Consider the following 17,625-nt stretch of genomic DNA (forward strand, 5'->3'; position numbering starts at 1 on the left):
GCGGAGGTGGCGTACGAGTGGTGTGGTCCCGCAACTACTGGCTGTGCACGAACCGTGAGGGCAGAGTAGCCGAGTGCGAGAGCGTCAATATACATGTAATCTCGATTAGAAGAGTGAGGAGAATACAGAACGCCGCACATTAAGAACAACAACTTTAGATGAGCGCAACGAAGCGCGAATACACATGAAACGACCTGAAGCCCGGAAGAACTCTTCCCGAGGGGCGCACAGGTTAAAGGGACAGAACAGTATTTTCGTGACTCGGAAGAGCGCGAGAGCGCTCAGAAGAAGCAGCAGTTCAACGGGGGAATTCGTAAAGTCTTAGGAGAAGACAACGGAAATACCTGTAATAATATTAAAATCAACACACCTGTAAACAAGAAAACGAGCAATAACGAGAAAATAATAATAACCTTGGTCACACAGATGGCAGATAAGTCAAGGAGTCGCCAACAAAGGGCGAGTGAGTTACTCAATGATGAAAATATTCCAACAATGAACATAAGCACAAGGGGAACTACAGGGGGAAAAGAAAAAAACAACAGGAATATTCAGAATATTGTAAGGGAATTACAGCAAAACAAAATATCTGAAATCAATAAATGGTGGGAGAAAACAACATTAGAAAAATATATTGAATTTAAAAGAATCCCTCGAGGGCTCAGGATACTCATCATGCCCACCTTGAATGACCTGGACCCAGATTTAATCAAACTATGGCAAACAGATACCAATGAATGTTCCTATAAGCTTATGAGGACACTTATAATACATGCAGAAAGGAAATTGGAAAAAATCACAAGCGTGATTGAAGCCCTGGAGTTAGAATTAGCCAATATCCCTACATCAGATGAATCAAAGGAACTAATTGAGAACATGGAAAAAAAGATCGCTAAACATGAAGCAGAGGTGGAAAAACGAAAAGCGAGCAAATTTACAAGAGATAGATTGGATTATGCAAATGGGCGCGTCTACACGTTCGCTCGTAAATATGACACCTTGAGAAATCGAGTTGTAATGGACAAATGCGCAGGGACAGAACACATAGACACGGTGGACAGCTCAGAAGTCAGTTCAACTGATGAGGATGCAACAATTACCCCCTTGGATTTTCGTGGGGAAATCCAACTAGCCCAGATGATAACGCGGCTAAGAGGGCGAGGCAGAATGAACACGTGGGGAAAGGAAACCCCAAAATCACAACCAAAGCCACAATCAGAAGGGGCGGTAGGAGGAGCAAAACCAAAGAGAGGAAGAGGAAAGCAGAAGTAATCCTAAAGAAGAAGAGAAAAGCACCTGACAACATAGTTATCAATTTGTCAAGTAAAAAACTATCGGAAACACACTTGAAACTTTTAAATAGAGGACTGTCCTATTGCCCAAACAAGAACTTGGATGTTCCAAATGCACGAATTGACTTATATAAGTTTTGCCGGAAAGTCAAAATAAGGAAATACTTCTCAGAGAAAAAAACAAAGAGAAATGAACGACAAGAAGAAGAGAGAAATTTATCGACTGTTACTCAGAGAGATCTATCAACAATGAGGGCTCTAACACATTTAGAGGAGAACTCCATTACAATGGAGGAAATGGACAATGAGAACTCTTTTCAATCAGACATTGACTTTTGTAAAAAATATGGTCTAGTCACAAACAAGGGAGGGAATAGTGGTTTGCAAAAACAATCACGGTTCTGTCCACAATTGCCACCTGGGAATAAAGTCGACCTATTCCAAGAAATGATGGTGGAAGAAATATCAAGACTATCAAATAAATCTGTTAATAAGAAAAAAGAAACATGGAATTGTAAACCAAGCAATCTGTCACCAAAAGAATACCTAGCGATGTCAGAACTAAAAAATGATCCCAGCATAATAATAAAATCCTCGGATAAAGGAGGGAACATTGTGGTGCAAAATATGATGGACTACATTAATGAGGCAAAGTGACAACTGAACAATCCAGAGCATTATACATTACTTAAGAACAACCCAATGGAACTCTGGATAGAGGAATATCATGCCTTATTACTGAATTGAAAAGATCGAGGATTGATTGATTTCAATGAATACTCATATTTAAAAACGGATAACCCCATCATAGCCACCATATACTTTCTGCCGAAAGTGCATAAGACAATGAAAAATCCACCCGGCAGACCAATAGTGAGCTCTATAGGATCACTATTGGAAACAACTTCAAGGTTTATCAACATATTCCTAATGAATTATGTAACATCGCAACCTTCATATCTGAGGGATACAATGGATTTCCTGAATAAAATGTCGAACATGGAATGGAAAGCAGGATATCTCATGACTACCATAGACGTATCCTCATTATATACTTCGATACGCCATGAGGATGGAATAAAGGCCATCAAAAAGACTTTGGAGATGCGATCAGTCAGCCAATTGGAACACTCTGCAATGCTGATTGATATGTTGACCTATTGCTTAAATCACAACATCTTCTTATTTTTAGGTGACCTGTATTTACAAAAGCAGCGGACTGCAATGGGAACATCTTTTGCTCCAACATACGCGAACCTCCTAATGGCCGTATGGGAAAATGAAATTTTGGAACAAGAAAGGAAGAAACACTCAAAAATCAAAGCATGGAGTCGCTTTATTGACGACTTGTTTGTTGTATGGGACGGGAATAAATCTGAACTTCAAACTTTCATAGACTCATTAGAAAATAACAACTACAATCTCCACTTTACATCAGCCATAAGTGAAACGAACTTGGTTTTTCTAGATGTAGAGATCTATGTACTGAACAACCGACTATGTAGTAAGATACATAGAAAACCAACTTCATGTAATAGCATTCTCCATGCCAATAGTGGACATCCAGCCAAATTGAAATGGAGTATACCCTATGGCCAGATGTTAAGAGCTAAACGAAATTGCTCTGAAGATGGGGACCTGAAACAAGAAATCGAAAGGATGAGTGCTCGTTTTCTGGAAAGGGGGTACCCATTAGAAGTGGTCGAAACAGCAATATCAAGAATAATTCTGAAAGAGAGAACAGATCTCCTGATACCAACAACTAACATCATGAGTGGAACAAGACAGGGACCGGGAGAGAAAATGGAACAAACCCGCTTGATCATGGACTTCCACAATCAAAGTGAGGACCTGAAGAAGGCACTAAAGAAACATTGGAAGATTCTTCTACTGGATGAAACCCTAAAAGAGAATCTAACATCACTCCCAAGTGTCACTTACAGGAAAACATCCTCATTACGAGATATTCTAACTAAAAGTCATCTGGAAATCAAATTACCAACGAAACCATCTTGGCTAACAACTCCTGGATTTTGGAAGTGCGCAAAATGCAAGGCCTGTGAACAGGGTCTGAACATCACAGAGTACAAACTGCAGAATGGTAGGTCTGAAAAAATCATGGCCCACATCACATGTGATTCGAAGTATGTGGTTTACAGACTTTTATGCCCATGTGGGAAATCCTACATAGGGAGCACCATCAATAAACTAAAATTAAGGATATTGCAACATCTACGTGCAATCAAGAATAAGGACCCCAACTATCCGATAGCGAAACACTTCGAGGAACATCATCTAAGTGATTGTAATCAACTACGTTATTCAGGATTAAAGATCAGCAAACAATCACAAAGAGGGGGTGACCGCACCATGCAACTTCGTAGACTGGAATCAAGAATGATCCTGGCAATGGGAACAGAGTATCCTTATGGACACAACCAAGATGCCGAATTACATGTACATCTGTAAATAAATCATGAGACTCTAAAAAATGAACAAAACTGCAAAGTGATATAAGAAATTCCAAAATCAATTACAATAATTGTATATAGGTGTATATATTTCAGAAAAGAGTTACACGACTCACCCATTGAATTTAAGTAATAATGAGATATGAACAGCTGCAAAAATGATAGACTGTAAGAATCAATACCATCAGGATTCTCATTTTTGAACTTTACAAACTATGTACTGATAATAGACGAATATAATAGAATAACCCAATCCATATAAGTGTCATAACATAAAAACTAAGGTACTTTACAGAATTTGAAACTGTAACTGGGGAAATGACAGTCCCATTAGGAAGTATAAGAGAAACATATACATAAAAAAATGGATCATGGAATGTATATGAATAGGATTGAGTTTTTGTCTAAAATTGATTGTAAATAGTGTACATAGTGGTAGTGTCAATGATAAAACTTATTTTTCTTTTGATACAAGAGGAGAAAAAGTGAGAACATGGATAATAGTTAGCAAATTCAATTTGACTTATTGATTGATGAGTACTTCACTGTGAACAAATAAGTCAAATGAGAATGATGATGCATGCTGTAACATGATTGAACTCAAACTTAATTGATATATGTGTACTTCACTGTAAATATGTTTGAAATGGGAGTTAAAATCTTCTAAAACCGTAGAAAAATCAGAATTCACATAAAAAATGGCGCCCATCTTTTGGCCATAATCTATAACCAAGGTTGTTTGTCTAGAGGAGCAATAGAAAGGGAAAAAGGGCACGCTCATTAAGTTATTTTAAAAGAGGGTCTAGACATCAAGGACTCTATGGTCCAGTGGAAGGCAGCAGAAGCCGAAACGCGTAGGCCGTCCTATTTTGCACGCAATCTTGCATATGGTGTGTTAAAAATAAAAGTTTTGTGAAAACTTACTTGCTGCTGCTGTGCCGTGACTTCTGCCAGAGGGGAACTGGAAGGCTAGAAGATTCAAAGTAATATATATATATATGTAGCTCATAATCCTCCAGATCCTCAAGACCTCTTTCGGAAAACAGCACTCGTAGGCACGTTGGTGTTACTTACTCCCGTTTTTATTATTCAGAGTCAACAAACGCGTTTCGGCTGCAAGCCTTCGAACACTGACGAAGGCTTGCAGCCGAAATGCGTTTGTTGACTCTGAATAATAGAAACGGGAGTAAGTAACACCAACGTGCCTACGAGTGCTGTTTTCCGAAAGAGGTCTTGAGGATCTGGAGGATTATGGGCTACATGTGAGTGCGGGGGTCCCGCCACCGCAGACTGCACCCACTCGCGAGTGACCCGTCGTTTTTCGGCAGGACTGAGAGCTTGGAGATATATATATATATATATATATATATATCTCCTCTCGAAGAAAGAAGCAGAAGCCACATCGGGGGTTAAAAGGCAGCACCGTTTATTTCCTGTAAGTGGCAAATGCATTTTGGCCGGATTGGCCTTCATCAGCGCCTGCGTGGGTCTGAGGGAACCACTGACGTTCTGCAGTTAAAATGCACCAAACCGCACTGTGATAGGTGCGTGTGTCCGCTCCGCCCCTCAGCAGTTATTATCATATATATATATATATATATATATATATATATATATATATATATATAGTGAGGTGTCTTGTCGGGCGAATGCATTTCGGCATATCCTGCCTTCTTCAGCGTCTCTCCCAAAAGTGCTTCCTCTACCATTGCGGCAAATGCAGTCATGTCTCATTTAAATAACACCCCGCTCCGCCCCCTGAAGATCATACGGCTCACCTGTGCAGTTCTCCAGTAACAAACTACACAAACCAGAATGCCGCTGTGTGGTGCATTTCTGGTCGGGTGATGCCGGGGGGAAAGATACACGGGGAACATACATATATATACCTTATTATGCTCTGTTTTACATGAGATTGTCAGTACACCACTGATCTATAAAGCTGTTCAGTAAAGCAACTTTTCATTTGATGCACATATCCATGTTTTAAATGCCATGAAAAAAGGCCTACAATCCTCTTCTGGATGTCACCTAAACTTAATTCTAAAAACGAAAGTATAATTTTGTTGCAATTCCATTGCAGTATCAACATACATCAAATAAGAGCAGCTAATATATTGCTTGGTTCATAACACCTACGTATTACTTAGCACCAAGGGCTTGTTGCTATGTAAGCCAATCAATATTGATTTAAAAATATTTATTTATTTAGTTTTGTTTGGTTAAAGAGCTTTTTATGCCTGCATATAAGTTATACATTAACTCAACTAACCTTCAAAATATGTACAAAACACTAGTCCATGTGTTTAGTTTTTTAAGCACAACAATCATTTTTTGATTGTATTAATTGCTGAAGTAAAGCTCTCCATCATATGAGTTTAAAGTTTCTCCTTTCTAATCAGGAAAATGCGCGTGATGCTATTCAATTTTTCATTTGTATATGCCACATCTTGTGAAAAGTTGACTCTTTTCGTGGTATTTCAATTCTTTATTAGGCTTTTCTTATTCAAGAGTTGTACAATAAAAATTCAAAAACCAGTTGCCCCGCAGGGCGAGAAAATCAACTAAATTAAATGCTGTTCCAAAGTCCAACTGTATACCATAACTTCTTTAAAGCAAGTATATGATAACTAAAACCAATGAAGAGGAAAAGGAGAAGGAAAACAGGCACCCGTAGCAGGGAGGAAAGATGAAATTGGTTAACACCCATATGGAAGAAATAAGATATGGTTGCATCTATTCACATCTTCCAACAAATCCAGCAATAGGGGTTGAAGGCCGGGAAACCCAAAAAGGGAGGGGCCATGGGCAACATAATAGGGATGTGTATGAAATTTGAAACAGGACGTGTTCTACTTAGACACCTTAAATAAATAGGTGAGCTTGATTATGCAATCATTAAGAAAAGAGCCATATCATTCATGCTGTCCAAACAGGTCCGCAGTGTAGATTATATAGTCGACTTCTAAAGATGCAGTATCACCAATTTAACAACACTTAGAGCGGTAAATAGCCATCTACAAACATGCTGATTCACTGAAGCGAGGTCGGACACATCATGTAATTGCACCAACTGGGCTGTCCAAGGTCTGTACACCCCAAGGGCCCTTCTCATATGTTCCCAAGCATGTGTCCAGAAGGACTTCTGATGGTCACATTCCCATAAAATATGAACTATATCGCAGTCTGGTAAACCACATCTCCAACAGTATGAATCCACAGCAAGGTGGGCTCCCTGTAACTTTACCAGGGGCCAGTGCCAACGGTGCCGGATCTTAAAAAGACATAAGCCACCCTTCTCTGATGTGGAGCAGAGCTTAGCAACTTGTAGTCTCGGTTTTCCGAGCCCCAAATTAATTGAGAGATGGAGCGCAGTATGCTCCGCAGGTGAGGATTTTATTCTATTTGATAAAATGCGTTAAACCATGTACATTGAGAGAAAGTACCTTCAAGTGTGTTTGAAGTGTGAGGACCGACACAGTATTGTTGAGAGCAATTAGGTTGTGGCTGCAGTCCTGAGTGGAATAAAACACTTGGCAGACAGGGGGAAATCCACTATAAGGGCTATAAGATTGCTTATGATAATGAGGAACTCTTAGGATTGGGGAAAAGGGTAAGTGCTTGTGATAGGAAAGGGCGCTGGAAAGGAGAAATTACCAGAGACACTCAGTGGAAGTGGAAAAGTCAGTGTCAAGGACAGAAATAGATCTCAGAGCCCCAAGGGAACTCTTATAGACCTTGAAATAAAATCTGTATGCAGGTTACGAGAGAAGGCACAGACACTGACGGGAGCGGGCCACCCACCAATGTGAGAAGTCCTTTTGGTCCATTAGATTGGAAGACAAAACACTAAAAGACATCAAATAGAAGTAAATTATAACAGGACCCAGGGATTAAAATCACTTTTCAGCCTTTGAAATCTAAATTTGCACCCTCTCCATGACAAAAAGGCATGTACAATTATTTTTTTCCTACAGAGCCCTTGCTTAAAAACTAGAGTTTGCACAAATTGTGCATTTCTATTACATTTAACCAATTTTCCATTTTAAGGCAATTACCTTGGTCAGTTTACTGAACTCCTATTGCAGAGCACTATTTCTTGACCTGCTATGGTCTTCTCATGAACTAGTGCACAGGAGAAAACAGTTTACATTATTATGTTTTGTTTCTGGACAGTATCATACCTGCCTCTAAGGCAATCCTAATAAAGAGGAATAAATGTTTCTCAATATAGTTAAACCTCTTTTAAAAAGGGTGGAATGTGATCATGGAGAAGCAGAGAAAGGTAAAAGAGCATAGGTTTATTTTGACTAATATTCTGCTTTATAATATAGCTCAAAATAGCCATGGAAACATTGCTAGAACAAGTAAGAAACGCATTCTACTAAAAATAAATCTCAAAATCTGGGGAAAGAGAAAGGCACCCATTTTCTGCTCTTGCAAAGGCAATATTAATGATTTCAATGTTTTCGATCTTCGACCTATGAGCTAGGTTCTGGATGCTGGTAATACACATTTTGAAGAGATTGAAAAAGTGCATATCACCTGATTAGTCATACAGGAAAACTTCAGGTTTTTACATATCCATTTGTTTGCATTATGCTATGCATTGAGTGGACACGATCCTCTAGCTAAAAAATTGTTTGGGATTGCTTTTGATGAAGCTCTAAATGATGACTACTTTATTGAAACTTACAAAATAATCTTATTAACAACTGCTCTGTCTTATTTCAGTCGTTCACCTTTGTTGAGCTTTTCTATGGCGTCTGGACCAATAGTCTAGGCCTCATCTCTGATGGATTTCACATGCTCTTTGACTGCTCAGCTTTGGTTATGGGCCTCTTTGCTGCTTTAATGTCCCGGTGGAAAGCAACACGTACATTCTCCTACGGGTGAGTCAAATCCATTGTGTAAACTTAGTCCTGTTAACTTTTAAACACACTAAACAATCAAGTCACCTTAATTAAAGCAGGTTTACAGTGAGTCAGTGTTCTTTATTTTAAAAGTTTGCGTTGCATATAATTTATTTATTGCATTACCAGTCTTGAACTCCTATTAGTAGACTTTTGGTAAGAAAGCATAAGCAGTAAAGCTGGCATTTTCAATTATTCAGCCTTGCTCATTGTTGCTGCTGATAAATAAAAATCAACTATAGCCCTTTGAGGTTTAATGTTCACTCCCTTTTTGTACAACAAAACAACTTCATTTGCACATAACCAAACTGACATTGCTAATTGTACTTTTAACCAAGAAAGATATACCTCAAACGAATGGATTGTAATTTTGTGTTCAAAAAGGTGATATATACGGGGACAGAGCAGACTCCTTTCCCTCCTGTACGTCGATGTAACCTGGAGTCATTGTTCAAGACACTATTTTTTAGAATATGGGGAAGAATCGTCAATCCTCTGAGATACCACATGTTGAAACTGTTCTTGGACAGCAGCAACACTCAATGGGTGCAAGAAATTCAAATCGCAGATGCCATCATATTGATGGATTGAGTTGGGACAACTGTGTTTAAACACAGCACTTTTGTAGTGTGAATCTTTTCTGAAATCAAATGCTGTGCATTTTCCTATAATATAGTGGTTGGGTCCTGAATTCTCCACTTTTTTGTAGTCTTTCTATTTTTGTTTTTTTATTGTTGGGCCTCAGTGGATCCCCCATTTGGTACCTCCTGTGTCATTTTATGCCCTCCCCCAGACGCTCCCAAATTTGGTCACCATCTTCAGATTCAGGCCGTTCGGTCTAGATGCTTGACTGGAGGCTCTCCAACACAAGGAAGAAAACATTTGATAAGAAATTCATGAAAAATTATCCAAAAGATTACAGCAAATTTAGAGAAGAAAATTCACAACAAGGTACCGGAGGGGAATTCTAGAGGGAAGGAGAGGATTTTCCTCGACAGTTTAGAGAATGCCAGACATGGACTCCCAGTACAGCCTAATGAAGAAGACCAGTTCCGCCTGAATTGCCACCACAAATTTGTACTCAAGGACCAACACCTTTTCTGCAACCTCTGCTAGCACATAAACCATTGAAGCAAACACTGCAACGCCTGTGCCTGGTTCAAATCGAAGACTCTGAGGGCGAGGGAGAATCAGAGACAGGCACGTTACACCATGCAGGGGCAGAAACCAACTTTGTACCCAAGAGACGTGGTATTGTCGAGCAATGAGGAGAGAAACGTTGCAAAAGGTGCCAAGGGGGAAACATCCAATGCCGACCTGAGGATCATCCAGGCTGAAACCCAAGCAACCAAAAGGACAAGAGATTGGAGGTAAGAGATGCATCGACTCCAAATAAATGATCAGTCTCAAAGTCGTCTAAGGGAGCCACATCGATAACACCCACTGACCGGAGGCAGACCCTGAGATAAAGATCCCATTGGATCCCTCGAAAGGGACCTCACAGGAAAAAAAGAATCTCCTGATAAGTCTCAGTTGTCGAAGGACGGGCAATGGAGGGGCGCTTCGGCGTTGAAAAAGAGTTCTCAAGATGAACATTGAAACTCTATAACTGATACGTCATAGAAGGAATCTTCGACTTCAAAGAGAAAATCTACTTTGAACCTCAGTCCCGAGGAACTCTCAGCAGAGATCGAGAGAAAGATGCAGCCCCTCAAGGCCGTAATGATAGCATTACTTCAGAACAAGACAGACTTCAACGAAACCTTGAAGGGATTTCGAATTCCACTGAAAACTTCAACTCCAATCGACCAGGGCATTGAGTACGTCGATGATATCAAACCTCCTTTAACACCTTAAGTGAAGGAAGAGGAACAGGAACTCTTCTACGAAGAAGAAAAGCAGGGAGGGCTGGGCATGTTTTAAGGCTCAGTAGAATCAGAATACACCGATTCACAGTGGCATGATTTGGAGACTGACTCACCAGGGAGGGGGTAGACTGCTATCCATCGAGGCCTTCGCCTCTGGTGACATTGGCATACCAAGTTATTAAGAAGGCTGAGGACAAGTATGTAGGGCAGCTGGAGGAGGAGAGACCACAGTCTTGTTTCTGCTGGAAACCCTTTTGCCATCCCAAGCCAGGAACCGGTTACATCCAATGCTACCTGGTGTCCTAGACCATTGAAGGTTTGCATTCTAGGAGCCCGTCATTTGTAGAGTAGTGAATCCAAGAGCGGAGAAAAAGTATAAATATTCATCCAAGGACCCAGCCTACATCAAGGGTACAGTACCGGCTGGTTTGATCATTACCTCAATGGCACAGAAGAGGGCAAATATCCCTTTAACATCGGGGCAGCCTCCTTACAAGGGGAGCAAAAGGATGGACCTCATGCAAAGAAAATTTGAGAGTAGCGCAGCCAATCAGTGGCGCACTGCAGATTCAAAGAGCCTCCTAAACAGACGTGCCTACCAGCACTGGGAGGAAATGGATGACCTAATGAAGCACCAGCAAGACGAGTACAAAAAAAGAGCGGCACACCTGGCAGAAGAAGGCAAGCATATTCTCAACACATGCCTAAAATCGGCATTGGACATGGCGGACACAGCAAACCACCAGATGATGAAGGGTTGTGCAACCCTTCACTCTCTGTGAGAAGCTTGTTAGAGCATATGATGGCTCACGCGGGCTTATCTCCAACACCTACAGTACGCTCCAACACTCCACCCCCCCCCCTCCCTGCATCCACACCTACAAAACCGTATGTCAGTCAAACACAGCGGAAGGGCTTATCACCCAAGCAATCAGACACACCGTGGCAGGACCTAACCGAAACATACCGTAGCAGCTCCCTACGGGAAACGCCATATAATCTTATATTCCAATGGTATTACTCCCCTGCATGTCTCTCCGTAATCAATGCTGGCACACCCTCTCTATGCTGACAATGTAAAAAACAGACTGAGAGGAATTCTGTCACATATGATGGTCCTGAACCCTCAACGCTACCTTCTGTAAGGAGGTGCTACGTTATATTAAAGCCACTCTAAGGTACCCTCTCCAACTATCTCATACTGTGATTGTCCTGGGGATTCGCCCTCTAGACTAGAAAGCGATGTCCCATGCTGATTGAACACTTATTAGTTACATGCTTAAGGCAGTAAGACAACTTGTAGCCCCAGCATGGAAGAAGACCCCCCTCCTCCATGGCTCAATGATTCTCTCGCCTATGGCATACCTTGACAATGGAACATCTGTCCCACAACCTTAATAGTACAGAGTCCAAATTTTAATCTGTGTTGTGACCCCTAATACAGTACCTCAACCAAATACAATTTACCTGCTTTAACCCTAAAACTGAGACCTGCCCACGATTACTCCTTGATTACCCACTTGGCATGACATTGATGTGTAATAGGGAGCATACATGTTGCCTCCTTCTATCTTAATGATGATCCAACAAATAGGCACACCACCGCCTTGACCTGGACCCCCTACCTATGTTCTTGTTGTTTTTGTGTACACTCTTATAATAACTAACCAAATGTTGACCTGATGCACCATAGATAATCTGATGTTATGCTCTGTTAATGACATCTCAAATGCTTTGTTAACTGCCAATCTGCAACTCAATCTGCACTCTGTAAACTTCATCTGTGTTGTTATGCTGCAATGATAGTCACCTGCTAAAGTTGTGTTTTGAAAAACAAAAAACATTATTAACCCCTTCACTGCGGCGGCTATTCCACCGCAGTGCTAAGGGGGCGGGGCGGCCGCATGCTGGTGACGGAACCGCTCCGTCACCAGCGTCGGTTGAGCTATGCTGGTGACGGAGCGGTTCCGTCATGGCCCGCCCTGCTCAATAGAACCCTCAGCGCAGGCGCGGAATTCGCGCCGCGCATGAGCGTTCTATCGAGCGGGGCGGGCCATGACGGAACCGCTCCGTCATCAGCACAGCGCACCCGCAGCTGATGACGGAGCGGTTCCGTCATCAGCGTGCAAGGGGTTAAAGAAAGTTTGAGTAAAACAAAGTCAGTGAGATTGCGAAATGAATGGGACTGTTGCAATTTAGAGGATGTGTAAGAGGAGGGACAGTGCCATCATGCAGATGCTCTGGGAGAGGCAGCTTCCAATCGGGAATATCACGCCAAGCCTTCCAGGTAAGCAGTCAAATTTCGGTATCCCAGCTGCACTGTCAGTACCAGCCACAAAGGACTGTAGTCCTTTCGTGGAAGAACCCAGGGAAGGGAACACCCGCACAGGGGATGGACAACCCCCATTAACAAGTGACTTGCCAAAAAGAAATCATAGCCTCTCACACACACCACCAGTGGGAGGCAGTGTACAGAACTTCCTTAAGGAGTGGAGGAAGATCACATCAGATAATTGGATCCTGAATGTTATCCAGTTTGGATATTGCATAGAATTGGGCAAGATACCTCCAGTACGGGGACCAAAAAAAGAGGTCCATTCAAAAGAAACATCTTGTCTACTAAAAGAGGTACAGGAGTTGCTGGAAAAAAAGCAATAGAGAAGATCAACAAGGGAAATTACTTAATATATTTCTTCATACTGATGGTAGACCGGTCTCTGTGCCCAATTCTAGACCTCAGGTTCATAAGCAAATATATAAAAACACAAAGATTCAAGATGACAGCATTACAGGAAGCTATCCCACAGTTGCAAAAAGGAGAGTACATAACTATAGCGCTAAAGACACCTTCTTGCACATCCCAATAAATGCAAAACGAAAAATACTTAAGATTTTGGATGAACAAGACTCACTACCAGTTCACAGTGCTGGCATTTGGGATCAAATCAGCGCCTAGAGTGTCTGGCAGTAGTTGCTGCTCACTTAAGAAGACCAGGCATACATGTCTATCCTTACCTGGATGACTGGTTAGTAAGAGCAAAGTCCTACAAGTCCTTCAGCATGTGCAGAGATCATATGCATCATGTAATGGCAACACTATTTACTTTGGGATCTTAATAAACATAGAAAAGTCATCACCCACACCGAGCAATTAAAAAACATTTCTGGTAGCAAGGATCAACTCAATCCAAGGGAAGGTTTACAGAGAGTTGGAAGATCTGGTGGTTGTCACACAAAAATTACAAGAGGAGATGAATGAATAAAGTATTTAATAAAGCGCACGGTGGCCAAGCGGCTTCCTGGCGCTGGGGACCTAATCAGAGCTCAGCAGAGGAGCACCCAGGGAAATTAGGAAGGGAATGCCTGAGAGAAAAGAAAAGTTTTAAGGGCTTTGCGGAAGTGAGTGTAGATGGGAATGGAACGGATAGAGAGAGGAAGACTGTTCCAGAACTGAGGAGCCAGTACAGAGAACCGAGTGCCTCCTGTTCTGGATTTACGGAAGCGAGGGATGTGAAGAAGAGAAAGAGAAGAAGAGCGAAGAGTGCGGACCGGGGCATGAGAAGAGACAAGAGAAGTGATGAACAGGGGCGCAGAACGGAAATGAGCCCAAAGGCTAAACAGGCCAATTTGAAAAAGGATCTAAAGTGAACTGGAAGCCAGTGAAGTGATTTGAGAACCGGGGTGATATGAGAAGATTTGGGGAGGGAAAGGATGAGGCGAGCAGCTTGATTTTGAATGGCCTGTAGGCGGCTGGATTCGTTAGCAGGTATGCCCACGCACAGACCATTGCCATAGTCAAGGCGAGAGATGACAAGGGCCATGACTATGGATTTAAGTGCATCGGTAGAAAAAAAGCGTGAGATTTTCCGGATTAGACGAAGAGAGAGAAAGCAAGAAGACACGACGGAGCTGATCTGACTGTGCATGGATAAGTCATGACTGACTTTAATACCAAGAGTGCGAACAGAGGAGGCGGGCACCGGGGGGGGACCGAAAGAAAGGGGCCAAAGTGCAGGGGACCAAGGGTTGGAGGGGCCAACAAAGGGGAGATAGCATACAAAGCAGGGGAGGAACTTGGTACTACCAACTCCAACTGTGACAATTACAACAGATGCTTCTAATATGGGTTGGGGAGCTCACATGGATCTGCTCAAATGCGAGGAGTCTGAAAAGAACAGGATGCAGTACAACATATCAAAATTCTGGAACTAAGGACAGTGTTCCTAGCCTTAAAAGCCTTTCAGAAATAGCTATCAGGATGCACAATAATGATCCAACCTGACAATATAACTACACTGTTTTACATTAACAAACAAGGAAGAACTCAATCCCAATCGAGATTAGCCCAAGAACAGATGAAGATGGACATAACAGCAGTTCATCTATGAGGCGAGGACAATGTCGAAGCAGACAGACAAGCAACATGCTGTCACGAATGGGAGCTAAATCAGAGTACTCAAAAAGAACTTGTGGAGTTGAGGAATACCAACAATAGATCTATTTTCTACCTTAGTGAATGCTTAAAAATGCTAAAGCTTTGCTTCCAGACAACCATAGATTATCGAGTTACCTGCATGGTAGGTGCTGCCACCCAGCAATACAATTTTGGGATCTAGTTGTAAGGCCACATCAACTATAGTAGCAAGTGTATCCAGTACCTCCCCCCAGTATTGTTGTATAGGTTGGCAGTGCCACGCCAAATGAAGGAAGCAATCCTTCGGATTACTTGATCTCGTACAGGTTGAGTGATTGTCTGCCCATTTTGCTGAGTCTTTTGGGGTGAAACATTTTGAATAACAATTAGAAGAACCACCCAATTAGATTTTTTTTACTAGCAACACCCGCAGTTCAGGTCTCAACAATGCAGGGTCTTTGTCAGTTTTTATAGCACTTGCTAACTTGACTGCGCCTGTGTCTTTGTACTCCTAATGTTTACAGATAAGATAGTAAAGCAATAAGGAGATTGTGAGACAATTATATTTCATTCCACTTCAGTAATCAAGTTACTTCCTTTGCATACCTGACTTGCCAAGGGTGGCGATGGCTAGCAGAAAAGGCATACCCCAGGGGGGTGCAGTAGATGTATAGCGGCTAAGATACAGAATAACACTATATTGTCAAATCTGTGTCTCTTCTAGAGACTATAAGCACACTTTAGAGGGCAGTATGGAATGAAACCCTCAAAATCACTCCACGGATCATTGTCTACACCATGTACATGCTTCACTTCACCTGCAATGACCTTACATTTACCTCTCCCCTGACACTGCTAGCATTAATGCAGCCCTCAGCCACACTACAGACCATATTGTTTTTGCCCCTGGGAAAATGTTTGCAAGTACCCTTGGTGTACAGCATCACTAAAAACGAGTGGTAAAGTCAGTATATCCCGAAGGTGAGACCTATTGACGTTGCCAATGCTTGTTTCAGTATGGGACTATGGTAATGGAAGTCACATAGAGGCAGTGAAGTGCAAAATTGATGGTAGATGGGAGTTGGCAGTTTTAGCGGTAGGCAAGGAAGCTTGGGGCTGTGACTGGTTCCTGGCAGAAGAGTCTGGGATATTTTTGGTAATTTGTGGGCCTTGGGCTGCAGGACAATTGTTCTTCTAGTGTTTCCTAGGGAGTGAATGATGTTGACGGATTTGGGGTGCAAAATGGAACTGGAGGGTGTCCAGTGGATTAAGAGAATGCAGAGTAGGTCCTGGTGTAATTGTAATTCCTTTGTGGTTCAAAGATGTCTTTGTTGCAAAATAAATCTCACTCAGTAGGGTTGCTGGCGGCTACAGAGCTCCAGGCATGGCAGTGCACACAGTACTTCATTTGGCACGCTTGCAAGAAGTGAGCCACATCGTGCTTTTTTTCTGCTCTTCAGATAATATAGAAAGTAATAATGTAATCTGAATTACCCTTAAACATGAAGGTTTTTGCAAGAATAGTACCTGGCATTATTTAAGACCTCGTCAAATAAGGTTGGGATTTTGCTTGTTGGTGCAATGTGTACTTTTTGGATATCTAAGTGGCATAGGTCCAAGTTAAATTTTTGCATCATTAAATCTTACAGTTGCGTGTAAGCACAAAAAATAAATGAGACTTTGAGACCTGCATTCATAAATAACTTGTCCTTATCCACATACAAATCTTAAATCTGATTGCACATGCAAACATGTTAAAGCACTCTCTAAAGTTTCTTGTTAGCAAGTTGTGAAAAAAATAGCGTTTTGTTAGTTGACATGGATCCTCTCGTAGTTACACCCAAACACCCAGTGCTTAGATGTTTGCTGGGTCCCTGTCCCTGCTAAACATGTTGGGTGCTCAGATGTTTTGACTCAGACTTTTAGCTTCTTGCCTGAAGGGGTAAAGTATTACTGACGATTCTTCATAAGTGTGCCACTTGTAAAAGTAATGACGTTGAAGTGTCGCTATTAATATTTTTAGAAGTACTGTACTGTATGTTGCTTATGCATGACTCCATTAACTCTGTTTCCATTGTGTGAATGGTATGTCTATTTGAATGCTGGACTAGAAGTGTGCTTATGCAAGTGCAGTGGTGTTTCTGGATGGATAATGGGTCTACTTATGTAACTTGCAGGCACATTTTTCCTCAATGCTCTAAATGTAAAATGCATTTGTTTTGTTAGTTACTCGTGCACTTTAATGCTTTATTTGTGTTTTTAGATATGGTCGTGTGGAAATTCTCTCTGGATTTATCAACGGTCTTTTTCTAGTGGTGATAGCTTTCTTCGTATTCATGGAGGCTGTGGCCAGAATACTTGACCCTCCGGAAATAGATACTGCTATGTTAACAGTAAGCTCTGCTTACCTTCTCTTTTTTAACTATGTTTCTTTGATTAATGCTTTGTAACTAATACAGTACAATATGTTGCTTACACATTATACTACTACTTTGTAATTAAAATATGTTAGATGATTTCTTCAAGGGTCAAGTCTCTGCAAAAGAGGAGAATGTTGCAGTTTTACTACTTTTTCTACTTTAAAGTCGGTGTTTGTGGATTTCTTAAGGTGGTTAGCAGGCTGCTTGTTTAATTGAACATTTTAGATTTATTCCATGGGGAGGAGCA

At 41.5% G+C, this 17,625-nt stretch overlaps 1 protein-coding gene across 1 annotated transcript in view; it reads left to right on the forward strand.

Annotated features, from left to right (window-relative positions):
* The window catches only part of SLC30A5 (solute carrier family 30 member 5), a 311,396-nt gene that overhangs the window by 157,030 nt on the left and 136,741 nt on the right, over positions 1 to 17,625 (forward strand). The window contains exons 11-12 of the mRNA XM_078675193.1: positions 8,498 to 8,655; positions 17,222 to 17,351. Coding sequence (XP_078531319.1) covers positions 8,498 to 8,655; positions 17,222 to 17,351 — 288 coding nt within the window. The remainder of the gene's footprint in view (positions 1 to 8,497; positions 8,656 to 17,221; positions 17,352 to 17,625) is intronic.

The sequence above is a fragment of the Lissotriton helveticus genome, chromosome 2_1 (assembly GCF_964261635.1).
Source record: "Lissotriton helveticus chromosome 2_1, aLisHel1.1, whole genome shotgun sequence".
Lineage (NCBI taxonomy): Eukaryota > Metazoa > Chordata > Amphibia > Caudata > Salamandridae > Lissotriton > Lissotriton helveticus.